Source organism: Hyaena hyaena, unplaced genomic scaffold (assembly GCF_003009895.1).
Source record: "Hyaena hyaena isolate Hyena2069 unplaced genomic scaffold, ASM300989v1 scaffold_563, whole genome shotgun sequence".
Taxonomy (NCBI): domain Eukaryota; kingdom Metazoa; phylum Chordata; class Mammalia; order Carnivora; family Hyaenidae; genus Hyaena; species Hyaena hyaena.
Window position 1 is genome coordinate 121,815 of NW_024081197.1, and position 27,812 is coordinate 149,626.

The following is a 27,812-nucleotide window of genomic DNA, read 5'->3' on the forward strand; positions in this document are numbered from 1 at the left end:
AGACATACACACACACACACACACACACACCTACATATCTTAAGGATTAAAGGATTTTGTCTAGTATTTTTATTTACTTACTTTCCACACATTTCTTCTTCCAGAGAGTAAAAGCACCAAATGTTGTCCATGACTGTCAAAATTAAAATTCCTCATGAGAGTTTGAAAGAAACACATGTTCTTTTCTTTACTTTCTTTCATACCTGCAGTGTGTATGCTTATAACCAAATTTCTAAATAATTAAAAGGTGCAATATGAATAATGGATAATTATAGGGAGAACCAGTGTGCTCAGTTACTTAGAAATGTGTCGTCAAGCTTACCATTTTTCATACCATTGCAGTCAAATGCAAAAAGCTACATGTGTCAGATGAGGCAAAGAATGAAAAAGAGATGGGGGTGGTGCCTTGGTGGCTCTGTCAGTTAAGTGTCTCATTTCAGTTCAGATCATGATCTCAGTTTGTGAGTTCGAGTCCCACATTGGGCTCTGTGCTGACAGCTCAGAGCCTAGTGCCTGCTTTAGATTATGTGTCTCCCTCTCTCTCTGCCCCACCCCTGCTTGCACTCTGTCTCTGTCTCTCAAAAATGAATAAATGTTAAAAAAATTTTTTAAAAAAAGACAGAAAAGGGGAAGGGGGAATACCATAGTATCTGGTGGTCATAATAAAACCCATCCTGAAAACTAAAACACCCTAAGGGAAGCTTGCACGAATACCTACATCTGAATCCAACAACTTTACTAAAGGTTGTTTCTATTAAAAAAAAAAAAAAAACTATCTTGAAGCTCATCAGTAAGATAGAAAATAAAAACATAGATTGTCTAACACAAGTCAAAAGGCTGAAGATTTTAACTGTATCTCTTCTTTCACACAATTCTCCTCCATCTGTCTGCCTCTTGTTTTCCTGTTGTTTGTGTGTGTGTGTGTGTGTGTGTGTGTGTGTGTGTGTGTGTACCATTAGCTCAGACACTGACATCACATTTTCAAAGATAAACAAAATATATCCTCAGAAGGAATTCTATTAAGAGAGCATAATTAGGATGATCCAGGTCAGTAAGAATCAAAGGATTTCAGATAGTTACATGAAACAAATTTACTGTCTCTGGAAAACACTAAACATTTCTCCTCAGATGGTCTGTTGTAAGCTTTTCAGGGAGGATTTCCTTCAGTAAACTATTCTAACAAGTATTATTTTTCATTTAAAAGTTCTCTGCTTATTTGTATTATTATTCAACCTTAAGAATATCCCAAGAGGAGTAAAAGTCCTTGCAAATTAAAACAACAACATTTTTTGTGTTGCTTTCCTAGAGGCTAATTAACTGTCATAGGAGTTGATTGCTGAAGCGAAACCATGATTCTTGATTAGTAACTGTCCTGGAATATATGAAACAAAACTACTCTATGGATTTTTTTAACTTTTAGAATTAATTTTATGCATAATAGTTGCTATATTATTTAAAAACAAAAGAGAATCTAATTATCCTGTTCATTTACTGAGGCAATATTTTATGAAAATCAACTGTATCATCTGATGAAATTAAAACTAAGGATAAAACTTTAGATTTCTAGCATATCGAAGTTCTTAACTGCTTTCTAGACAAGTTATAAGCCTATTTGCCTTAGCTTTCTCTCTTGTATAATGGAAATAATCACACAACAGTTGAAGTTTTATTTCCTTGCATGACAGTTTAATTGTATTTTCCAACAAAACATTCTGGCGTGTTAGTTAAAAGGTACACACAAATATATATGATTGTTTTCAAAAATATAATTGTGAACAGCTATATTTTCCACATTAGAATTAGCAAAAAATCAAAATAAGGGAAAAGAAAATAGTATCTAAAATCTCATTTAGAACCACTATTTGGGACTCTGCCCATCCTATAAAGGGAGAAAGGCTATTGGATTTAGATACTAAGACATATTTAAAAGGGGTGCCTGGGTGGCTGAGTCAGTATGGCATCTGACTTCAGCTCAGGTCATGATCTCACAACTTGTGGGTTCTAGCCCCACTTTGGGCTCTGTGTTGACAGCTCAGAGCCTGGAGCTTGCTTCAGATTCTGTGTCTTCCTCTCTCTCTACCCCTCCCTTGCTTACCCTTTCTCTCTCTCTCTCAAAAATAAACATTAAAAATTAAAAAAAAAATAAAGCTCATTTAAAATGGATAATGGCAATATAAAGAAATATTTCATTACTAAATGTTTTACTAATTTAAAATTTTAGATGAAAGGTAGGCATAAATTTACTTTTTCACATATTTAGGAAAAACTGCCAACTAGGTAAAGAGGGTTCCCAAAGGACTGGTTAAATTTGAACAAAAGAGTCCAAGGTTAATTTTTTTAATAAGTCTAAAAAAAGCTATGTGTGATTTAACTTTTATCCCTGGCATTGAACACAAAGCGACATAGTTTACACTCAATAATTGAATGATGAATAAAGGAAGGAATACATAATTATGTAATATATAAAATTCAAATATAATATAGTCATTTTAAAAACTCCCTAAAAGAAACTAGTTCAATTCACTGTATCTATATCTCCTTTTATTTCTGAATAGCTAACATATATTAATGCAAATTTCAAAATATATAATGAGAGTGAGTTTGTTATTTATAATGATTTTTCATTTTACAAAAAATGGTTTAATAAGAAAACCAGCCACTTTAGTGAATTGAAAATAATATCATCAGGGGCACCTGGGTGGCTCAGTTGGTTAAGCATCCAACTTTGGCTCAGGTCATGAACACATGGTTTGTGGGTTCGAGTTCCGTGTCAGGCTTTGTGCTGAGAGCTAGCTCAGAGCCTGGAGTCTGTCTTCGGATTCTGTCTCTCTCTCTCTCTCTCTGACCCTCCCCTGCTCATGCTGTCTCTCTCTCTCTCACTCAAAAATAAATAAAACATTTAAAAAATTTAATTAAAAAAAAGAAAATAAAGAAAATAATATCAACATAATATTTTCAAAGATTTATAACATATGTTATACATTAACTTGAAAATAAAGAATTATACATAATTCTGATTAGTTCAGATTAGCATTCCTATTAGTTGAGCTTTTCCATGACAATATAATTTATAATGAGAAAGTAATTGTATTCAAATTATGAAGTAATGAGTTAGAAAAAAATTTTATACTTACGGACAAAGTTCAACCTCTAAATACTGTTCAGTTATGTCATTCAAGAAAAATGCTTCCACAACTTTTGAAAACAGAGATAAGACATACTGAAAAACTTGATTTTGCTTCAGTACTAAATACTTCAGTTTTAAAAATATAAAATTAATTAACTCATTATTTTTAACTATAATTCTATCCTCAATAGGAAAAAGAAAAAATAAAAATACACATTGCCTCGAAAAAGAAATACATAGAAAATAAATTATCGTTTTTTTCCTATATCAGATTGTCATGAATTAAAAATATTAATCAAGCTTAGTGGTGGGTGAGTTTCTAAAACAATGAACATTATTACAGAAACTTTTAGCCAGTTATCTTCTTTTCTAGGAATTTATCTTAAAGAAATAATCAGACAACTGAGAAAAGAAATAAATATAATGCCAGTCATCAAAGTATTGCTCAAAAATTTAGAATGATCTAAATAGTAATCTCCTATTATATAAATGAAACTCCTGTTATACAAGAAAGCTGTTAAATAAATTATGAAATTTATATATTCAGTGCAAAAATACATAATGCAGTAACTACAATCAAATTATACAGTTAAATATTTTGTATATGGGAAGATATCCATGAATGTGATAAAGCAGGCTACAGAACAATAATAAAATGTACATGAAATAAGAATGCAGACTCCAAAAGTGCACATACCAATTCCTTAAAATAAATCCCTCTCTTTACACAGACACAGACACACAGACACACAGACACACAGACACACAGACACACACACACACTGTATCTCTCGGTCTTGTTTCTCTGAAGGACTCTAATATATCTTCTAATTATTATTTTTCATAATCCTCTTAAAATCATTTTTGCATCTTCTCTGTATTAAACCTTGTATCAGATTCTGGAAATACTTTCATTAGCTTACAACCTAATCAGACATGAAAGTGGGTACTTTTAATAAAAATATCAAAAGGAAAGGAGGTATAGATGGCAACTACAGGAAAAAAAAAATAAGATCCTTAGATCCAAAAGGTAGTTTAGGGAAGGATTCCTGGAGAAGGTGTTACCTAAGCTCCATCTTGAAAGATGAGTTGGAATTGGGTGGAATGAAGAAGAATGATGAAAAGGGCATTGCAGGGTGAAAGAGAAGTGTAATCTAATGTACATGATTAGAAAATATTTTCCCTTAAAGAACTACAAGCAGTTCAGTCTTTCTAGGCAAACATTGAAGTGCACAAAGAAGCAATGCTGCGAAGAGAACAAGGGGGTAGGTCATGGAAAATCTTACATAAAAAGCATAATAAGAAAGATGAAACTATCCTGAGAGGACAGGGAGCCTGAAAAGATTTGTAAAGACCTGAACTATGAGTTTGAATTTTCAGTTTAGATAGATCACTCTGGCTTCTAAGTAAAGAACAAACCCAAGGGCAAAAGGACAAGTAAGGAGGCTTTGACTGGTCCAGGTAAAAGATCAGAAAGGCCTAACCTATGGCAGGGATGGTGGGGATGAAGACACACTTAGGAGGTAAAGCTGATAGAACTCAATAAATAAGTCCAAATATGGAGAGTGAGAGAGAAGGATATATTGGAAAGATTTCATATTTCTGTATTTGTTGAATTGGTGTATTAAGTAATTGGGCAATTGGGGAAAGAAGCAGGTTTATGACAGAGGTAGATGAGTTTGAGCTCTTGAGTTCGGTGTCTGTAGCACCTCCGGCAGTTAAATCACATTGGTGTCTACACCAATAGGTAGGTGGTATATACAAGTTCAGTATAACATATGTTTAACATATGATAAGTTAACACTGACAAAATGCATGCTATACAAATGCTATACAGATGTATGAACTATAAGAGTCATCAAAGGTCTCTTTAAAGAAATGAAACCTGTATTAGACTTTAGAACTAAGTGCATTAGAGCTGGGGGGAATAGAATGAGAAAAGGTACATGGGTGAGAATATGCATGGATAGTTAAGACCATTAGCCTTTCAGAAGTCAAGAGCTTTTAGTTGACATATGATTCCACTTATATATGGAATCTAAAAAAACAAAACAAATGAGTAAACAAAAAGCGAAACAGACCTACAAATACAGAGAACAAACTTACGGGTGCTGGAGGGGGACAGACAACATGGGTGAAAAGCAGTGGGAGATAGAGACTTCCAGTTTTGGAATGAATAAGTCACAGGGATAGGGAATCTAATCGATGATACTGTAATACACCCTATAGAGACTGACGGCAACTACACTTGTGGTGAGCATAGTATAATATTCAGACTTGTCAGATCATTATGCTGTATACTTGAAACTAATGTAACATAGTGTTTCAATGATACTTTAATTTTTTTTTTTTTAAAAAGAGCTTTTGGTTGAATATGATACCCCAGACTATAAGTACTCTGAAATCTTACAGGAAGGGTTTGAACTTTATCTCAGGGACAGTTATGATTTGTGATCTGAAGAATGGAATCATAAAGAGTATTTCAGAAAGATAAACTTGGTTGCTTAATAAGGATACATTAGAAGGGGATCATATAGCAAACCTGGCATAATATAATTTCACGGCATGTCTTTTAGCCTTCATGTGATGTGCGAGATTGTCAGTATAAAATAAAAACTAAATTTCATATTAAAGTTGATAGGGTTTCTCGACAGACTCCACCAGAAGCCTACTAGAACTGATCAAGAATTCAGCCAAGTTGCAGGGTACAAAATCCACGTACAGAAATCGGTTGCATTTTTATACACCAATGATGAAGCAACAGAAAGAGAAATCAAGAAACTGATCCCATTCACAAATGCACAAAAAACCATAAAATACCTCAGAATAAACCTAACCAAGGATACAAGAGATCTGTATGATGAAAACTATAGAAAACTTATGAAGGAAATTGAAGAAGACACAAAGAAATGGAAAAACATTCCATGCTCATGGATAGGAAGAATAAATATAGTTAAGATGTCATTATTACCTAAAGCACTCTACACATTCAATGCAATTCCAATCAAAATTGCACCAGCATACTTCTCAAAACTAGAACAAACTATCCAAAAATTTATATGGAAACACAAAAGACCCCGAATAGCCAAAGTAATACTGAAAACTAAAACCAAAACGGGAGGGATCACCATCCCAGACTTTAGCCTCTACTACAAAGCTGTCATCATCAAGACAGTATGGTATTGGCACAAAAACAGACCCATAGACCAATGGAACAGAATTGAGAACTCAGAAGTGGACCCAAAAGTATACAGCCAACTGATCTTTGACAAAGCAGGAAAGAATATCCAATGGAAAAAAGACAGTCTTTTTAACAGATGGTGTTGGGAGAACTGGACAGCAACATGCAGAAGAATGAAACTAGATCATTTTCTCACACCATGCACAAAAATAAACTCCAAATGGATAAAGGACCTGAACGTGAGACAGGAAACTATCAACACCCTAGAGGAGAAAGCAGGAAACAACCTCCTTAACCTCCACCACAGCAACTTCTTACTTGACACATCCCCAAAAGCAAGGGAATCAAGAGCAAAAATAAACTGTTGGGACCTCATCAAGATTAAAAGCTTCTGCACAGCCAAGGAAACAACCCAGAAAATTAATAGGCAACCAACGGAATGGGAAAAGATAGTTACCAATGACATATCAGATCAAGGGTTAATATCCAGAATCTATAAGGAACTCACCAAACTACACGCCCGAAAAACAAACAACCCAGTGAAGAAATGGGCAGAAGACATGAACAGACACTTCTCCAAAGAGGACATCCAGATGGCCAACAGACACATGAAACGATGCTCAGCATCCCTCCTCATCAGGGAAATACAAATCAAAACCACACTGAGATACCACCTCACGCCAGTCAGAGTGGCTAAAATGAGCCAATCAGAGAACTCTAGATGCTGGCGAGGATGTGGAGAAACGGGCACCCTCCCACACTGTTGGTGGGAATGTAAACTGGTACAGCCCCTCTGGAAAACAGTGTGGAGGTTCCTCAGGAAACTAACAATAGAACTCCCCTAGGACCCAGCAATAGCACTGCTAGGAATTTACCCAAGGGATACAGAAATGCTGAGGCATAGGAGCACATGTACCCCAATGTTCATAGCAGCACTCTCCACAATAGCTAAAACATGGAAAGAGCCTAAGTGTCCATCAACAGATGAATGGATCAAGAAGATGTGGTTTATCTATACCATGGAATACTACATGGCAATGAGAAACAATGAAATCTGGCCATGTGTAGCAACATGGATGGACCTTGAGGGTGTTATGCTGAGCGAAATAAGTCAGGCAGAGAAGGACAAATATCGTATGTTTGCACGTATAGGAGGATTAGGAGGAACTTGACGGAGGAACAAGGGGGAGAAGAAGGGCGGAAATGGTGGGGGAAAGGGAGAGAGGCAAACCATGAGAGACTCTTGAATGCTGACAAAAACTGAGGACTGATGGATGTGGGGGGGAGGAGGGATGGGCATGGAGGAGGACACTTGTGGGGATGAGCACTGAGTGTTATGTGGAAACTAATTTGACAATAAACTATTTGTAAAAAATAAAAAAAAAAATAAAGTTGACAGGGTTTCTATAATAAGTAATACATCCCCGAACTTCCATAAAGAAGGTTTATAAGATTAAAGTGGCAATCTGAAGATACTTAAAGACAAAACAGAAATGCTGAACTCTTCCTAAAAGAGGTATCAGAAGTAAAGGAAAGAAATATGGCAACAATTTAAAAATCTGGATTTGTAATTGCCATTTTTCACTCTTCTAGTTATATAGCTGAAGTCACATAGGTGATGGTGAAAAAGTCAAAATGAGAGATTGGGAGGAAATGGAAGAAACTGCACATGTCAGCTGCTCAGAAGAGCATGCACTTCCTTACAACAAGATAAAATAATAGGTTTAGGAGAGGGTATTATAAAAAGATTTATGTTTGGAATAAAATATAGTACTTCCACTTACCTTCATAATCCCACAGTTCATTGAAAGGTTTTCCTGGTTCTCCAAGTGGGGCTGGAGGATCATTGAAAAATGGGGCACTAACTTCCATCACCACTCCTCCATCACCTGGATTCAGCCTGACAAACACTGGCTCGTGCTTCACAGGAAAACCATCCCAAGTGTATTCAATTTTAAAATCCATCTAGAAGAAAAAAAATAAGACAAACTCTTTAACAATATACAAATATTTCCTACAGTTAGAAATGAAATGGAAATGTCAGTGCCAGATAGCAGGCAGGAAGGCAGCAGAGGGGCAGTAACACCCTTTTGAGAGTCAAAAGGTCATTTGTGTTACGGGAAACTACGGACATGAGTTCTACTGTAAAATAGGGAATTGGATTCGAAAAGCTTTAAGACTAAGTCTAGATGCAGCTCAAGTTACCTTGTAAAGAATATATCAAAATCATTTTTAAAAACTGAAGTCCACTGAAGAAACTGTTCACATACTTAATGACTATAAATACTATGAGTTTCTATGTCACCCTTTGTCTTTTATTCTAAAATGTGCAGGTGTCTACATTATTGGACCCCTTTGGGAATCATGATCTTTATAATAAAATCTGATTTGATAAAAAAAAAAAATAACCATTGATCAGCAGAAGCACTGCTGTTAACTAACACTTGTTGTTTTAGCTAAAACCCTTTTCTCTTTGGGGTAGGAGTTCCAGAAAGGGGGTGCTCCAATTGTTTGAAGGTTAGTAGAGTTTAATATTGTCTTCTTCGGTCTCAGGGTATAGATTTTTCTTAACCTTCTCAATTGTTGATATATCAAGTGTTAAACGCCACATGTTTGGTTAATCCCTTCTTTCTAACTGAAAAATGGGAACAGAATTTATCATTTTAAACTTTGAAATAGACTAAATACTTTTGTCACAAGCAGTATTTGCATTTTAAATAGTTTCTCTAAGAATTAAATGCAAAGAGCATTATATTAATAAAATTACATTTTTATTTAAACACTATGAATCAGGCATTTTATGAATTTTATCTCATTTAATTTCACAACATACGTGCAGAGGATCTATTTTTATCCTTATTACAAATGAAGAAACAGATATGTCCAAAGTCACATGGCTAGCAAATCATAAAACTGAACCAATGTAAGCCCTGTTTTCCCAAATGAAAATATATCAGGAATCTGCAAGGAGCTGAAAACCTTATTTTAAAAGTGGTAGACTCCCCAAATTATAGGTCCTTATGTCATATTCAGAAGATAATCTTGATTAGTGCTATTTCCAGACTTTAATTTTCCTTATCTGAAATCTTTGAACGCAATTTCTTGCTTCATATGTTTTTGCTGCAAATAATAAAATTATTAAGTTTTGAATAAATTTACTTCAGTGGATAGATACGGAGTACCTACTATGTACCAATCATTGGGAGATCCAAATATATAAGCTCTGTGGCCCACAGGAATCCAAAATCTCTGAAAACCTTTTTCTAAAGTATGTAGCTCTTCCTAATTTTCACTACATTCTAACAAATCTTAAATGATAACCTCTAGAATTAAAATAAAATAATTCTGATATTAGAACCTATTTGCAACTTACAGTACTTAAGAAGAGGATATGCTCAGCAATTTATGCTCTTCATTATTAAAATAAGCTCAAAGAGTGATAAGTCTGCATAAATTGATGATTTTTGTAGAATTTAATACTGATTTATATGAAATAAAATACCACAATCATAAATTTACTATCTTTAGTTGAAATATCAAGGCATATTCTTTATATATAAATGAATAAATCTCTATCCCAAATTTTGGTACAAGTTAAGTACCATCTTGAAGCATATAGGAAGAAATAAGAACAAATCAAAATGTTAGAAATCATGATTAAATCAGATTCTGGTACCAATATGCCGAGAGAATATGCTATTCTTGTAACCTGGAGCTCTACAATCCTGGCAAAATATAACTTAGCGACTACAAAGTTTTGGCAGATTCACTCATTCTCCATAGAACAATCATATCTACAAAAATACTACACATATTAAAAGGATCTCTATCCTAACCAGTGGGTTTGCACTAGAGAAGTCTCAGCTCCTATCTCCTTCAGGCAATTATCTCTATGTCTAAATGGAATTAAACCACCTGCAGTGATTTGCTCCTAAAATGTGACCTGTCACTTCTGTGCACACATGGTGGGTCTTTTGGTCAGAGTTACACGTCCTTTATAGTTCAAATTACAATTACTCTAGAATTTCAAATTACAAAATGTAGTCTTACTTGAAAGTTCAGAAGAAATTAAATATAAAAGCAGAGCTACTTTTGTTGAGAGTATAAAGTACTGGAACCTCAAGAACTTCTACTAGCCTTTCCCCCTGATTTCTTTGAGCAGTGCTTGAAATTACTGCAAGAAATATTGACTAGACTTCCACTAGCAGGGAGGAGTGTCATGGCTGAAATGTCCAAGGGTAGCATATAAGTTTGGCTTTAATTGCATAAATGACTTTAGTTTCCTATTAGAATGACAAATTTGTTAATTTTGCTTAAAGTGCACTCATGTTAATCTAAATGTGCATGATATTTATAACAAAATTAACCTAAAAATATAGTCAAGCCCACTAGTTTACAATGTAATCTAAAGATAACAGGGACCCAGACAAAAACAATGGATTCTCCTTTCAACTTCCCTGGGATACTTAGAACTGTCTCTTGAAAGTTAACTCTCATTACCTCTCAAATTTTTTGTTTGCACATGTGCTCATGTGACGTAAAAACAATTCAACTGTCCTTGTCCTTTGTGACCTGTGCTAGTGTGGACCCCTGCAGCACTCTACTTCTTGTTACTCTCTACTGTCTGTACATGGCTCCATTTTGATTTACACTATTACATCACATGACATATTTGTTTAACTGTCTCCTGATTCCCAACTGGAATACCTGTAAGTAATAGGAACTCATTATTTATTTGTCAAGTAAATAATCATTCTAGTCTCTGGATCCAAAATTTCATGATTCTAAGGTTTTGTGTAATAGAAATCAACTGTGTTTGTGGTATCATTTCTCTTTCATCCAAAACAGTGGTAAGTAACTAAGATAATATATCATACCCGGAAACTTCCTTTCTATTGAGTTTATCATCAGCTTATTGGGGTGCCTGAGTAGCTCAGTTGGTTAAGTATCCGACTTTGGCTTAGGTCATGATCTCATGGTCTGTGAGTTCAAGCCCCACATCAGCTCAGAGCTTGGGGCCTGCTTCAGATTCTGCATCTCCCCTTCTCTCTGTCCCTTCCCCACTCACACTCAGTCTCTCAAAAATGAATAAATGTTAACAACTTAAAAAAAAAAAAGATTTATTAACTACTCACTTTGTTTCAGGTGACATACCAGGTGCTTAGGAAATAAATTTAAGTCTATAGAGAGTTAGGGATGATTCTCATAGCTAACCCACCAAGACTTATGTAGCTAAACCAAACACGTCTATTATCAATTGGTTCATTTTGCAGTCCAATTCAATAATGATGGATCCCTACACCAAACTATAGTTTATAAATACAGCATAATTAAATGGTATTATATAGTATATTTAAAGAATATATAAAATTATGTAAATTCAAATATAATTTGGTATATTATATTCAAATTTAAATGAATCAAAGATTTAAATATAAAACCATATTTAAAAAAATCTTAAGAGTAGACAAAGTCATTTAAAATATAACCACAGGGGCACCTGAGTGGCCTAGTTGGTAGAGCATCGAAACCTGGCTCAGGTCATGATCTCCTGGTTTGTGAGTTTTGAGTCCCACATCAAGCTCACTGCTGTTAGCATGGAGCCCACTTCAGATTTCTGTCTCCTTCTCTCTCAAAAATAAATAAACTTAAAAAAATTAATAAATAAAATATAATCCCAAACCCAAAAGACATAAAAGAGTGATACATTTGGCTGCATAAAAATAACAAAAGCAAAAGGAGAAGTCTGCCTATATCCACCAATAAAAAGCCCACCATTACAAGGGTGCTTGAGTGGCTCAGTTGGGTAAGCATTTGACTCTTGATTTTGGCTCAGGTCATGATTGTGACATCGAGTCCCATGTCAGGACCTATATCAGACTCAGTGCTGGGCATGGAACCTGCTTAAGATTCTCTTTCTTGCTCTGCTTCTTCCCTGGCTCATGCATGCTCTCTATAGAAAGAAATAGAAAAAAGAAAAGAAAAGAAAAAAGCCCATTTTTTCAGGATAAAAATGTCTGAAACTCATGTTTCAGACAAATACCTAACTTCTTGGATGTTTGAAGGGCTCCTAGAAATCATTAAGGAAAAGATCAATATCCCAACAGCAAAATAGGAAAACACAGTTGACACAAAGTCGATGCAAAATGTTCAACCTCAGAAGAGGCCAAGATGGCAGAACAGCATGGAAGTTCATTTTGCATCTCAGGTCCATGTAATACAGCCAGATCAACACTAAACCATCCTGTACATCGAGAAAACTGATTTGAGGATGAAGACAACAATCTGCACAACCTGAACCACAGAACTATGTGGTGTGGAGTAGTGAACTGAAGGAGACAGAAGCCACGGAGGGCAGGGAGCTGTTTTTGCTTGTGGAGAGGATGGAGATGGGGGGAGAGTATGGGAAAAGCACCCCCCGCAAAAGCAGCTAGAGAATATGGAAAAGTGGAAACAGCCACAGGGACTTAACTAAAAAGGGAGAAAGGAGAAGGTTTAAATTCCAATAAAACGCTATAAACAGGGAGCACAGAGTCTAAACTCTACAGCTTGATACCTGGAGGTGCCCTGGCGGGAAGGGTGAATCACCAGAAGCAGAGTATGGTCTAGGGAGTCCTTGGGCCACATGGGGAGAGGTGGTTCTCCTGCTGGGAGGACATTTGGTAGAGAATGTGACCACACCACAGGCAAAGGTCCCAGTGGACCCTGGAGAACAACCACATTCGCTGGTGCTGGAAAAAAGACATTAAGGGTGAAGCCTGGTGCCAGATGTGTGTTGTGATTTTCCATAATCCCTGCTATACAATCGTGTGAACTTTTTCTGGGGTGGGCTGGCATCCTGCCATTGCTTGGTGAGATCCTCCCCCAGAAGGTCTGAGCGGGTCAAAGATGCAGTCTCTAAGAAATGAAGGGTTGGGAACTACAGTTGCATCTGAGATAAAACTCAGGAGGGAGGTACCACCTGGCAACCTGACAGCTTGGTCATGGACAATGTAAAAGCAGAGAGTAGATGGAGCCAGAGACAAAAGATGGGTGTGCAATTGGTAATTGCAGAGTACAGGGTTCCGATACAAGAGACTGGATAGTTGGGTGATACCATTTCCACAACTCCTGCACATGTGCATACACATCTATAAGCGCCACAACAATCCACTCCAGTAAGGTAAGCATCGCCATCTAGTGGAGAGTGGAGCCATTACACTAAGCCCCGCTCAACTGGGCCAACCTGGCGTTTTAGGAACATAGCAAGTCTCTCTGCCTACTTAGTTTACAGACTATAAAGTGCTTCATAGTTTGACTTCTAGGGGAAAATGATGTATTCAATCGTACTTCAGTCTGTTCACTGCTCTATCTATTGAACTTTTTTCTTTCTCGTTTCTTTTCTTTTTCTTGAATAAAGAAAAAAATTATTTTTTTCAATTTTTATTAAAAATATTTTTCTTTAATTTTTTATTCTACTATATCCTTTACTTTTTTGTAAGTTTTTCAAATTTTTTTTTTTAAATTTTTTTAAATGTTCTATTTATTTCTAGGAGACAGAGAGAGAGACAGTGTGAGCAGGGGAGGGTCAGAGAGAGAGGGAGTCACAGACTGAAACAGGCTCCAGGCTCTGAGCTGTCAGCACAGAGCCCGACGTGGGGCTCGAACCCACGAACCATGAGATCATGACCTAAGCGAAAGTCGGACGCTTAACCAACTAAGCCACCCAGGCGCCCCTCAAATTTTATTTTACTTCCATCATTTTATTTTATTTTACTTCATTGTATTCATTTTTTTCAAATTTTCAAATGTTTTCCTTTTTTTTCTCACCCTCCCCCAACCCGCTTTTCTCTAATCTATCAAGCTACTTTCAACAACCAGACCAAAACACAACTAGGATCTAGCATCATTTATTTGATTGGGTGTGTGTGTGTGTGTGTGTGTGTGTGTGTATGTTGTTTTTAATTTTGTAATTTTAATATTTTTTACCTTGTTAATTCCTTTTCTTCCTTCAAAATGATGAAATGAAGGAATCCACCCAAAAGAAAGAGCAGGAAGAAACTAAAGTCAGGGACTTAATCAACACAGATACAAGCAAAAGGTCTGAACCAGAATTTAGTATCATGATAATAATAATACTATCTGGGGTTGAAAATAGATTAGAATCCCTTCTGTGGAGATAAAAGAAGTAAAAAAGCTAGTCAGAATGAAATAAATGCTATAACTGAGCTGCAATTTCAAATGGATGCCATGGCAGCAAGGATGTTTGAGGCAGAGCTGCAAATTAGTGATACAGAGGACAAAGTTATGGAGAATAATGAAACAAAAACAGAGGGAGATTAAGACAAAAAGAGCACAATTTAAGAATTAGAGAAATCAGTGACTCACTAAAAAGGAACAACATCAGAATCATAGGGGTCTCAGAAGATGAAGAGAGAGAAAAACGGGTAGAAGGGTTATGTGAGCAAATTAGGAAAGAAAACTTTCCTAACCTGGGGAAAGGCACAGATCTCAAAATCCAGGAAGCACAGAGGACTCCCATTAGATTCAACAAAAACCGACCATCAACAAGGTATATCATAGTCAAATTCACAAAATACTCAGGCAAGGAAAGAATCATGAAAGGCGCAAGGAAAGAAAGTCCTTAACCTACAAGGGAAGACAGATCACGTTTGTAGCAGACCTATCCACAGAAACTTGGCAGGCCAGAAAGGAGTGAAAGGATACAGTCAATGTGCTGAATTGGAAAAATATGCAACGAAGAATTCTTCATCCAGCAAAGTTGTCATTCAAAATAAAAGGAGAAATTAAAAGTTTCCCAGACAAACAAAAATTAAAGGAATTCATGACCACTAAACCAGCTCTGCAAGAAACTTTAAGAGGGACTCTCTGAGGGGAGAAAAGTCACCAAAAAAAAAAAAAAAAAAGACCAAAAGGCACAAAGACTACAAAGACTAGAAAGGAGAACACCACCAGAAACTCCAACTCTACAGGTTACATACTGGCAATAAATTCATATCTTTCATTACTCACTCTAAACGTCAATGGAACAATGCTCCAATCAAAAGACATAAGGTAACAAAATGGATAAGAAAACAACATCTATCTATATGCTGTTTACAAGAGACCACTTTAGACCTAAACACACCTTCAGGTTGAAAGTAAGGAGATGGAGAACCATCTATCATGCTAATGGTCAACAAAAGAAAGCCAGAGTAGCCATACTTATATCAGACTATCTAGACTTTAAAATAAAGATGATAACAAAAGATGCAGAAGGGCATTATTACATAATTAAGGGGTCTATCCACCAAGAAGAACTAACAATTGTACACATTTATCTCCAAATGTGGAAACACCCAACTATATAAATCAATTAATCACAAATGTAAAGAAACTCACTGAATATAATACCATTATAATAAGAGACATCAACACCCCACTTACAGCAATGGACACATTGTCTAAACAGAAAATCAACAAAGAAACAATGGCTTTGAATAACACTGGACCAGATGGACTTAACAGATATATTCAGAACATTTCATCCTAAAGCAGAATATATATTCTTCTCCAGTGCACATGGAATGTTCTCCAGAATAGATCACATACTAGAACACAAATCAGCCTTCAACAAGTACAAAAAGACTGAGTTCATACTGTGCATATTTTCAGACTACAAGGCTATAAAATTCAAAATCAACCATAAGAAAAAATTTGGAAAGATAACAAATACATGGAGACTAAAGAACACCCTACTAAAGAATGAATGGGCTTACCAAGAAGTTAAAGAGGAAATTAAAAAGTACATGCAAGCCAATGAAAATGATAACACCACAGCACAAAACCTCTGGGACACAGCAAAGGTGGTCAGATGAGGGAAGTTATAGCAAATCAGGCCTTCCTAAAGAAGGAAGAAAGGGCTCAAATACACAACCTAAACTTACACTGTAAAGAGCTAGAAAAAGAACAGCAAATAAAACCCCAAACCAGCAGAAGACATGAAATAATAAAGGTTAGAGCAGATATCAATGCTATCAAAAGCAAAAAAATAAATAAAAACAGATCAATAAAACCAGAAGCTGGTTCTTTGAAAGAAATAAGAAAATTGGTAAACCTTTAGCCATTTTGATCAAAAAGAAAAAGTGCTCAGGTAAATAAAGTCAGTGAAAGAGGAGAGATCACAACCAACATAGTAGAAATGAAAACAATAATAAGAGAATATTATGAGCAATTATATGCAATAAAATGAGCAATCTGGAAGAAATGGTCAAATTCCTAGAAACATATAAACTACCAAAGTGAAATAGGAAAAAAATATAAAATTTGACCAGACCCATAACCAGTAATCGAATTAGTAATCAAAAATCTCCCAAAAAACAAGAGTCCTGGACCAGATGGCTTTCCATGAGAATTCTACCAAACATTTAAAGAGTTAACACCTATTCTCTTGAAGCCGTTCCAAAAACTAGAAATGGAAGGAAAACCTCCAAACTCTTTCTATGAAGCCAGCATTACCTTGATTCCAAAGCCAGACAAAACCCCCACTAAAAAGGAGAACTATAGACCAATTTCCCTGATAAACATGGATGCAAAAATACTCAACAAGCTATGAGCCAACCGAATACAATACATTAAAAAAATTATTCACCACGACCAAGTGGGATTTATACTTGGGATGCAGGACTGGTTCACTATTCGCAAAACAATCTGTGATTCATCACATCAGTAAAAGAAAGGACAAGAACCATATGATTCTCTCGTTAGATGCAGAGAAATCATTCGACAAAACACAGGATAAAAACCCTCAAGAAAGTAGGGACAGAAGGATCATACCTCGAGATCATAAAAGCTATATATGAAAGATCTAACACTAATATCATCCTCCACGGGGAAAATCTGAGAGCCATCCCCCTAAGGTCAGAAACAACACAGGATGCCCACTATCACTACTGTTATTCAACACAGTATTGGAAACTTCAGCAATCAGATAACACAAAGAAATAAAAGTCATCCAAATTGGCCAGGAGGAGGTCAAACCTTTACTCTTCTAGAAGACATGATACTGTATATGGAAAACTCAAAAGATTCACCAAAAAATGGCTAGAACTGCTCCATAAATTCAGCAAAGTTGCAGGATATAAAATCAATGGACAGAAATCAGCTGCATTCCTATACATCAATAATGATGCAAAAGAAAGAGAAATCAAGGAACTGATCCTATTTACAATTGCACCAAAAACTATAAAATACCTAGGAATAAATCTAATCAAAGGGGTAAAAAATCTATATGCTGAAAACTATAGAATGCTTATGAAAGAAATTGAATAAGACACCAAAAAATGGAAAAATATTCCATGCTCCTGGGTTGGAGGAACAAATATTGTTAAAATGTTGAAACTACCCAAAGCAATCTACATATTCAATACACTACCTATCAAAATACACCAGCATTCTTCACAGAGTTAGAACAAACTATTTTAAATTTTGTATGGAACCACAAAAGACCCTGAATAGCCAAAGCAATCTTGAAAAAGAAAACCAGGGAAACCTGGGTGGCTCAGTTGGTTGGGCGTCAGATTTCAGCTCAGGTCATGATCTTTAAATTTTTTTTTAATTTTTTTTATTTTTTAATGTTTTTATTTATTTTTAGGAGAGAGAGAGAGAGAGAGAGAGACAGCGTGAGCAGGGGAGGGTCAGAGAGAGAGGGAGTCACAGACTGAAACAGGCTCCAGGCTCTGAGCTGGTAGTCAGCACAGAGCCCGACATGGGGCTCAAACCCACGAACCACGAGATCATGACCTAAGCGAAAGTCGGACGCTTAACCGACTAAGTCACCCAGGCGCCCCAGCTCAGGTCATGATCTTGAGATTTATGAGACTGAGCCTTGCGTCAGGCTCTGTGGTGACAGCTCAGAGCCTGGAACCTGCTTTGGATTCTGTGTCTCCCTCTTTCTCTCTGCTCCTTCCCCGTTCACCCTCTGTCTCTCTCAAAAATAAATAAATATTTTTTAAAAAGAGAGAGAAAAAGAAAACCAAAGCTGGAGGCATAACAATTCCAGACTTCAAGCTATATTACAAAGCTGTAATCATCAAGACAGTATGGTACTGGCACAAAAACAGACACTCAGATCAATGGATCAGAATAGAGAAGCCAGAAATGGACCCACAAATATATGGCCAAACTAATCTTTGGCAAACCAAGAAAGAATATCCAATGGAATAAGGACAGTCTCTTCAGCAAGTGGTGCTGGGAAAACAGGACAGCGACATGCAGAAAAATGAACTTGGACAACTTTCGTACACCATACACAAACATAAACTCAAAATGGATGAAAGACCTAAATGTAAGACAGGAAGTCATCAAAATCCTTGAGGAGAAAGCAGGCAAAAACTTCTTTGACCTCTGCTGCAGCAACTTCTTAGTCAACACATCTCTGGAGACAAGGGAAACCAAAGCCAAAATGAACTATTGGCACCTTATCAAAATAAAAAGCTTCTGCACAGCAAAACTAAAAGGCAATGGACAGGATGGGAGAAGATATTTACAAATGACATATCAGATAAAGGGTTAGTATCCAAAATCTATAAAGAACTTATCAAACTCTATACCCCAAAAAACCAAATAATCCAGTGAAGAAATGGGCAAAAGACAAGAATAGACACTTCTCCAAAGAAGATATCCAGATGGCTAACAGACACATGAAAAAATGCTCAACATCACTCATCATCAGGGAAATACAAATCAAAACCACAATGAGATAGTACCTCACACCTGTCGGAATGGCTAACATTAACAACTCAGGCAACAACAGATGTTGGCAAAGATGTGGAGAAAGGGGAACACCTTTGCATTGCTGTGGGAATGCAAACTGGTGCAGCCACTCTGGAAAATGGCTTGGAGGTGCCTCAAAAAATTAAAAATAGTAGTACCCTACGACCCAGCAATTACACTACTAGGTATTTATTCAAGGGATAGAGATATGCTGTTTTGAAGGGGCACATGCACCCAAATGTTTACAGTAGCACTATTGACAATAGCCAGGCTATGGAAAGAGACAAATGTCCATCAATGGATGAATGGATAAGGAAGATGTGGTGAAGCATTACTTGGCAATCAAAAAGAATGAAATCTTGCCATTTGCAGCTATGTGGATGGAACTAGAGGGTATTATGCTAAACGAAATTAGTCAGTCAGAAAGACAAGTATCATATGACTTCACTCATATGAGGACTTTAAGATACAAAGTAGAGGAACATAAGGGAAGGAAAGCAAAAATAATATAGAAACAGGTGGTGCACAAAACATAAAGACAAACATGGAGAACAAACAGAAGGTTATTGGAGGGGTTGTGGGAAGAGGGATGGGCTAAATAGGTAAGGGGCGCTGAAGAATCAATTCCTGAAATTGTTGCACTTTATGCTAACTAACTTGGATGTAAATTAAAAAAAGAAATTAAAAAATAAGTTTAAAATAAAAGCAGTTTCATTTAATGTTAAAAAAAGATACTTTACTTTGAATGCATATTGAATGTGTCACATTGTTGGGTTTCTTTCTTCACTTATAAAAATAATCCTATTGCTTTTCTCCTTTAATTTGTTCATACAGTTAAATAAATTGATTTTTAAATGCTGAAAAAAATGTTCAACCTCACTTATGGTTGAAATGCAAATTAAAACAATAAATTGCTATTTCATGGATCAAAAAGTTTGATAACATGCTATGATGATAAGGACATTGAGAAACAATCACATATTATTGTTGGGGCATAACTGGCACAGCATCAGTGAAGAGCAATCCCTCAGTATCTATCAAAACAATAAAATGCAAATATTCTTTGACTCAACAATTCTAGTTCTAGGAGTTATTATATCTTCACATATTCAAAATCACGTAAGTATACATAAGTATAAAGATATTCACTGCAACATTGTTCACAATAACAAAATATCAAATATCATAAATACCCTTCAGTAGAGGACTGGTGAAGAAATTATAGTACTATTATGGAATAAAATACTAGTTAGGGCTGTTAAAAGTGAGGCAGCTCTACATATATCTAAAATTTATTAAGTGATAAAAAGCAAGGTGCAAAAAGTGTAAATTTATTTCGTTACAAAAGAAGACAATTTGCATATATGCTTGTGAATGCATACACTATTTTAAAAAGCATATACAAGAAACCAGTGATGACAGTGGTTACCTCTTTAGAGAGAACTAACCGGCTGAGACAAGAGAGAAAAGGAGGTTTACTTGCAACCACTTTCACTTTTTTTTTAAACTACCTGAATTTTATACTATGATAGACACATATTACAACTAACAAATAAGTAATCATTTGAACATATTTTTTAAAGTCCCTTTTATGGCTGGATCTCTCAATTAGTATGTTGACCACCTCTTCTCAATAGATGCTTCTCTATCTCTACATATGCTGAACACTTGAAAAAAGTCAGAATGAATACTGGGAATATTATTGAAGTAATATATTCATTCAAGGTGATCCCGAGCCTGTGATCAAATTTCAATGTTGGCTATTTAAAGTTTCTTAAAAGAATCTTTGTTAATTTGTGTTTTTCCACATTTTAACCTCTATGTTCAAATTACTCTTTCATCAAAAAAGTCACAATTGTTAAATTATTTTCATGCTTTATCTGTACTACGGAAAGGTCTTTAAAAGGAAATGAAGGGAAAGGAGAGAGAACCCCAGAACATAAGTGCCTGGAAGATAGAAAAACACTCGCAAAGGTTAAGTATAGAAAAGTTGTTTTCTCAACGGAATGTTTTACAAGGAAAATTTCCAATTTTTCCCTCTTTTCACAAAATTCTCTGTAGTTTCCCACAACAGTTATTTTTCAGTTTGCATTCTGCTTCCACATGCACCCCTGCCCATTTATAAAAGAAATGGAGAAATAAAGTCAGCCCGAAAGTGGGAGTAAACTGTGTCAGCAGAAGCAGCTGAAAAATAAATTACCAGACAAAAAGCTAACAAGACTGGGCGAAGGTGCCAGTAAATGACAGAAGGAACAATGCACAACAAGGAAAGACCACAGACCGGGAAGTTCGTGGCAGCCACACTCAGCTTGCTTCTTTCCGTGGGACTCACCGGAAGAGAGCTCAACCTTAGGCTCCGCCCTGCTGCCTACACTTTCTGTGGGTGGTGGTTGGAGGACTGTGGCCAAGATGCCTGATTTTTGCAGGGAAAAAAAAAATGTTGAAAGACCAGTGAACATCTGAAATTTTAATCATTCCACAGAAGTTTGAGCAGTCTAGATGGAGAACGAAGGGTAATTCAGCAATATAAATACTGTGCAACAATCTGAAAGTGGATTATAAATCATTAAGATTACAATAGAACAAGGGCTCCTAGGTGACTCAGTCAGTTCAGTGCCAACTTTGGCTGAGGTCATGTTCTCACCATTCATAGATCCGAGTTCCACATGGAGCACAGAGGCTGCTGTGGATTCTCTTGCCCCTCCCTGTCTCTCTCTGCCCCTTCCTCCATCTCTCTCTCCCTCTCAAAAATAAACATTAAAAAAACTACAATAGAACACATAGAGCAATAATTCACTTAACGTAACTAAAAGCTAACTGGTCATGAGCAAAAACTGTAAATTAATTATATTATGTTCATTATAAATAATATTACCCTAAATGTAAATTATATTACACTACTGGGAGGCATATACATAGTGGTCAAAGATTCTGTCACTGGAACCAGACTACCCAGGTTCAAATTCCAATTCACGAACCTTTCCAACTGTAATCATCAGCAAGTTACTGTAAAAAGAATTTTAAAATAGGATCTAGCTTCAAAGGTTTTTGTGAGTGGAGATATATATATCCATACACATGTATGTATTTAGTACAGTGCCTAGCATGTATGTAGTAAATATAAGGGATTAGCTGTATTAAAGTATATAGGTTTAAGAAAATATTTTTCTGTTGAAATCATTAAAATTACATCTTTCTTAAGTGGTTTTCCTTTAAAAAACTAGACTATGAAACAGGAGAATCTAACTGACCCTTGAGATCATAAAATATGGTTAAGTGTTCTAGAGATATTCATCATCATTCTGGTTGGTTCAGTCTTAACTATCCTAGCATTTATCAATCTATTTTCCTTCATTTAGTGTCTCCTTCACCCAAAACAGTGTGAGCTAATTATTTCTATACAGGATTAGATGCAAACTCATAACATAATCGTGTAAACTTTTAAACTTCTCAAGAAAAGATAATAATTTACAGAACTACAATACTTCCAAATAATAGAATCACTCTGTATTTTGGTTGCTGAAAGTTACCAAAATGTCTATAGGATCTGTGGGTTTAATTTACCAGGGAGTCACTGCACCTGAACTTCATAGCTACTCTGAGAATACTGTGCATATGCTACACATTTAAGTCAAGTCACCAACATTTTCTCCTGCTCTGCCAGAGCAGACATTTGTGTGTAGCCATTACTCAAAAATTGCAGAAAATCGCAATTTCACATGGTTCAGCCTAAACTTATTTTGCTTATAACATACTTTTAAAAACCTCTTTGGGGAAAACAGCTTTTGTATTTGTTTTAGCACACTATTATTTTTGTTTTAGAAAAATCACTTTGGGTGGGAGAGGGAAATGCGGAGTTATTGTTCAATACAGCTTGAGTCAGGCAAGATGAAAGAATTCTAGAGATCTTCTGTACAGCAATGTGCATATAGTTAACACTACTATACCATACACTTAAAAATTTGAGAGATTTCATATCATTTTTATTACATAATAATAATAATAATAAAGACAAGCTTAAAATAGAGCTCCCAATTTCCAGGCCATGCTTCTCTTGGCTGATTAAAATAAACATAATTGTTAAGAGCTTCTTAAAAGTCATTTTATGGCATTTAATTATACCAGAGAATGTTCCATAAAGTTTTCACCCTAGCTTAAAGTTCCAACTTTGTATTCTTTATGATGCTTTCCATTTAGTACTGGGTGCTAAATGTCAATTTATTAAATAAGTTAATGTTAGTAAAAGCTATCAATTTTCAAGGGTTTTCTTTATTGAGGAAATAGATCTAGGGCTAGAGAATGGTTAAACACATACTAGGTACTTTTTTCTCTCACTTCTCATTCCTTGTACTCAAATTACATTGATACATTCCACGCACATCCACTGAATTCTTTAAATTAATTCCTTCTTCACATATTTATTCAACCTTTATTATGTTCCAGGCACTATGATGGAGCCTGGAGACAAACTAGAAAACAATGCATGAAGCATTGGATAGAGAACACAAGGGAACCCTTAAAATCAAGCAACACTAGAGGCAATACTTTAAGGGTAAGTGGAATCATCACAATTTCATTTCATAAGGATGAAAAATATTTTTATTTTATTTTTTTTTTTGAAAAATATTTTTAAAAACTCCAATGAAATTCAAAAATTCAACTAGCTGAGTTTTGTAAACAAGCCCCCAAGACAATCCCCAAATCCCAAAACTACAGGTTGTATTGAATTTGACCATTTAAGCCAAATAGTTCAAGTATAGAGATAAAAATTTCAACTTCAGATAATTTACTTAATGCAATGCCAAGACCATTCATCATTTATAACCAGAAGGTACTCTTTCCCAACACTAATATATATTATCAACTTCTAGTGTAAATTAAACCGCAGTATGACAAAATACAGGTTAAAATGTAGAACTTAAAAACAAGTGCTTGGGCAGTTAGTGAAAGGTTCATGAAGAAAAATCATACATGACCTTCAAAAGAGTTGAAACTTCCCCACTCAATCTCTTTCAGTAAGTTTTGGGGTTAATTTCATGGCTACCAAAACCAGATCAAGTTCAATCTTCATTGACACAAAGCTAAATTAAACTTTTTTTTATAGTTATTAGATATACCTCCATATTTAACAGCAGCCTTTAGAGGAAGGGCCCACCTCATGCTCTTAATACTGAATATGGAGAAAGCTTCATGATTTCAAATACCTAACTGGACACAGTCAGACAAGTTTTTTTAAATTTCTCAATACATTCTGCTAACATTATTTCCTTTATATATCATTATGAGTACAGGACAACAAAACTTAAACTGTTAAAGAGAAAGCCAAATGGAGCTACATCTTGACATATCTAGTAAAACTACTTCAATAAAACCGTATTTGGTAGAACCACTAATCCATTAGAAAGCACTGAAACTAGTGGCTAGCTTCAAGTTAACATTTTTATTGCTAGTGTTGCAATTCCCTCAGCAGGCTTATATCCAGACAAAATCAATTTTTAATACTGGTAACTGTAATTTATCCCGAAATATAAAGTTTTCTCTAATTTTTTCTTGCAACACAATATAACTTTTTTCTTCCTTTTGAGGAAGCAAAGTTAGCTCTAAAGAAATAACTGCTGAATTTGCAAGATCTTTGGAGTGCTTGTAACTACATGCCTTATTGACACATTTATATATTTAAACAGGTATTTCCTTTCTCTAAAGACCCAGAAGGGCAGTACCGTACTTAGCTTCTGTAAATCATCAAGTCCATACTCAAAAATCCTGCAGGTCAGCCTTGGTGGTGGACTCTGAAGCCGCCAGCATGGGTTCCGCCTCCAGCTGCAGAAATTTACTTACTTTCCACCCACTCCTTTTGGCCAGCACGTTCTCCCAGTCCAGAAGTGCTACGTATCAAGATTCTGGGAACATTTAAAATATGCATTTGACGCCCTACCTACGTTTACAACTTGGGAGTTTTCTTTACAAACACACATAAACACACACACGCAAACACCGTGCTCCACCACAGGACGACTGAAATCAGCGACTTTGCCCGCTGCCACGCTAGTGGCTCAATCCATTGTTATCCAGGTTATCGCAGCTCCGCCTGTAGCTTGACAAACAGCCAATAGAGTGTACGGACTCTAGGAGCGCGATGACGTAAGCGTTGACGTTCACGTCATGACGCAGATGGCGTTACCGTCTCCAAGGAGCGGTCCGGGGCACCGGTTTCAAAGTCGCCCGGCGGGCCGGGTGCACTTCCGCTGTGGCCCCGGCTTTCCCAGCGGTCCTGGAGTCAGCGCCCCCACCCCGAACGCTCCTTCAAGGACGCAGCCACCCGGCCTGCTGCTGGCTTCTTTTGCTCTCTCCTAAGTGGCCGGACGCGACCCCGAGTGACCTGCGGGACGTCTGTATCCACCCGCGTCTCCTTTTTACCCGGCGGGGATTCGAATGAACGTGGAACCAAATTCCCTTGGCGGGTCCCCAGCAAACCTGAAATCTGAAGTCTGTCGTCTGAGTGAGGGGCTTGGCTGGGACTCTGGGAAAGAAGGCGCGGCGGGGCTGTTGACGCCGCGTGAGTAGGATGCTGATTATACTGCTGAGTGCTTGACAACCTCCGGAGCGTTGCTTTAGTTTTGTTTTCCCAGACAGCGAGTTCTCTGGGGGTTTTTGTTTTTGTTTTTTTAAGAAAGCGAACGTGGTGAAAGCTCCAAACTGAAATTGTATCGAAATGGCCACAGAAGTCGACTTTCTTGGGGATGAGAGTAAGTTCCATATCCCTTTATTGAGAATTCTTACATGTTTAATGTCGTCATCGCTAACCAACTAACATTTTTCGAATGCCTGTTCGGTGCATGGAAATTTGTAAGTTAGCTTTACAAAAAGCTTGGTGGTATGTATGAGAATGTGTATGTACTTAAGCAACCGTTTGGCAAATCCTTGTAGGTTCCTTTAGCTTACATGGGACTCTACTAGACACTAAACATGGTTGTTATGCTTCTCGCATAACTGGGAAAATTACAGGGCTGATGTCCAGGAAGAGTTTCCAAGTTTGCCATTAGAATCTAGAGGCACAGTTCTGGCCATTTGTAAATAGATTTTTATTGCACTTCTCCCGTTTCAGTTATGTGCCAGGCTCTGTACAGACATAGCTGCTGCTGCAAAGATGAGGAAAGGAAGACAGTTCTACCTTCCAAGAATTTAATTTGAGAAAAGAAATCTATAAATTCCACAAATACACTGAAGTGGCAGCAAGCACTCTTTTGCCTCAGAGTCTCTACAGGGTTGTTGAAATGATTACATGAGTATTAAATATGTAAAGGATTTAGAATACTATCTGACACATCGTGGCTAAACAAATACTGATTTACAGGATTATTATCAGCCGTGCTCAAGGAAGGTGCTATTTGGGGTGAAACTTGAAGTCCTAATGAATTTACTCGATAAAGAAGTGTGTAGTTATCCCAAAGAGAATAGTATTGCAGCTTTGAGGGAATTAGGAATATATTTTGTTAAAGACTTGCAACAAGGTTGGCTTGTACGGAATGTGGTTTATATAGGCAAATAGCAAGTAGACCTGAAGGGGAAGAATGGGGCTGGATGGTGAAGGGCTCTGTCTTCTCTGTGTTGAGTTTGGACCATAGCACAGGTTATCGGAACCAGGGAGAGGAATTCCCTTAAGAGTAACAGGATCAAATTGTGATTTGGAAAGCCTGATGTGGCTGCTATGAGTAACATGCCTTTTAGCAGAGTGCAAGTTAGGTGACTACTGTTACCCTTCACCTGAGCAGTGAACCAAGGTAGTACAGTGAGATTGAGATTAGGGAATTTGCCCTCAGAGGGCAACTGAGATTTTTGTGTTAAGGAGCAGGTAAGGTAGAGGAAAAAAAAAAGTAGTAAGTTCCATTTTGAAAGCTTTATAAACCAGTGGTTAAAAACTCAACCTCTAGGCTAAATCTGCCTAGGTTCATTTCGTGGCTTTTTCTTTTTTCAGATCTTTGACTTTTGGCATGTTCCTTAGCTTCTCTGTGCCTCAGTTTTCTCATTTCTAAAATGGGTATAAATAGCATAGTAACCCTCATGGGGTTGTAAGGATTAAATGAGAAGATGTAAATAAAGCAAATAAAGCTTTGAAGTGGGAATATCTGCCACTCCTAAGGAAGACTAGCTGGCCACCATCTGATTGGTGTGGGATAAAAACTGGGTGATTAGTTTAGTTGGGGTGGGGAGGGTACCTGAGTTAGCCAGAAACAGTGAGTTTTAGAGGAATGAGCCAGCCATTTTTTTCCTTTTAACTAGACCTAGTGTGCCAGTTACAGCTGGGTGGGTTGCTCGTTAGACAAAATACCTGGACACCACCTGAGGTAAGTATAGATGACTTGAGAGTCTCCCACCTACTCTGACCTTCTCTGCATTAACTTCTGTTGGTCTTGATTGTCTCTTTTCATTTGTTCCATTTGGATTTGTTAGCCTAGCTCAAGATAGTTTGATTTGGCTTTTCTCAACTGGCAACCCCTGTGATAAAGCATTAGCTTTACAACTGCCTACAGGCAATTCCAAACCTAACCATCATCCTAATAAACTAGCATTTTTGTAGTTCACCATTCTTCACCTCCATCTGAGAAGGGAAATCTGATAGTCCTTAGAGACCTGTTCAAAGAGATACTTGTTTGTCAAGCTAAGGAATGAAAAAAATCATTCTTGTAGTAGGGATTTGAGAAGTGGAGATTAACTTATTTTTTCTTTTCATTCCCTTAAGTGTTCTTCACA

At 36.5% G+C, this 27,812-nt stretch overlaps 2 protein-coding genes across 13 annotated transcripts in view; one reads left to right on the forward strand and one right to left on the reverse strand.

Moving 5' to 3' along the window:
* CUNH4orf33 (chromosome unknown C4orf33 homolog) overlaps window positions 1-25,105 on the reverse strand; it is a 29,463-nt gene extending 4,358 nt beyond the window's left edge. For 3 of the 6 annotated variants that reach the window (XM_039256228.1, XM_039256230.1, XM_039256225.1), the window contains exons 1-5: window positions 24,900-25,099; window positions 21,343-21,474; window positions 8,093-8,273; window positions 3,135-3,195; window positions 82-133 (exon numbers count right to left, since the gene is read on the reverse strand). In XM_039256228.1, the coding sequence (XP_039112159.1) occupies window positions 82-133; window positions 3,135-3,195; window positions 8,093-8,273 (294 nt within the window). In that variant the 5' untranslated portion in view covers window positions 21,343-21,474; window positions 24,900-25,099. Of the gene's footprint in view, window positions 1-81; window positions 134-3,134; window positions 3,196-8,092; window positions 8,274-21,342; window positions 21,475-24,899 lie in introns of all 6 variants that reach the window. The other 3 variants (XM_039256227.1, XM_039256229.1, XM_039256226.1) reach the window with 3 other exon arrangements.
* Window positions 25,106-25,260: 155 nt separating this feature from the next.
* SCLT1 (sodium channel and clathrin linker 1) overlaps window positions 25,261-27,812 on the forward strand; it is a 201,144-nt gene continuing 198,592 nt past the window's right edge. For 6 of the 7 annotated variants that reach the window (XR_005532488.1, XR_005532487.1, XR_005532489.1 and 3 more), the window contains exon 1: window positions 25,261-25,807. Coding sequence is in view for 4 of the 7 variants with exons in the window: in XM_039256271.1 (XP_039112202.1) it covers window positions 25,774-25,807 (34 nt within the window). In the remaining 3 variants the exon portion in view is untranslated. The remainder of the gene's footprint in view (window positions 25,808-27,812) is intronic. The other variant, XM_039256273.1, reaches the window with a different exon arrangement.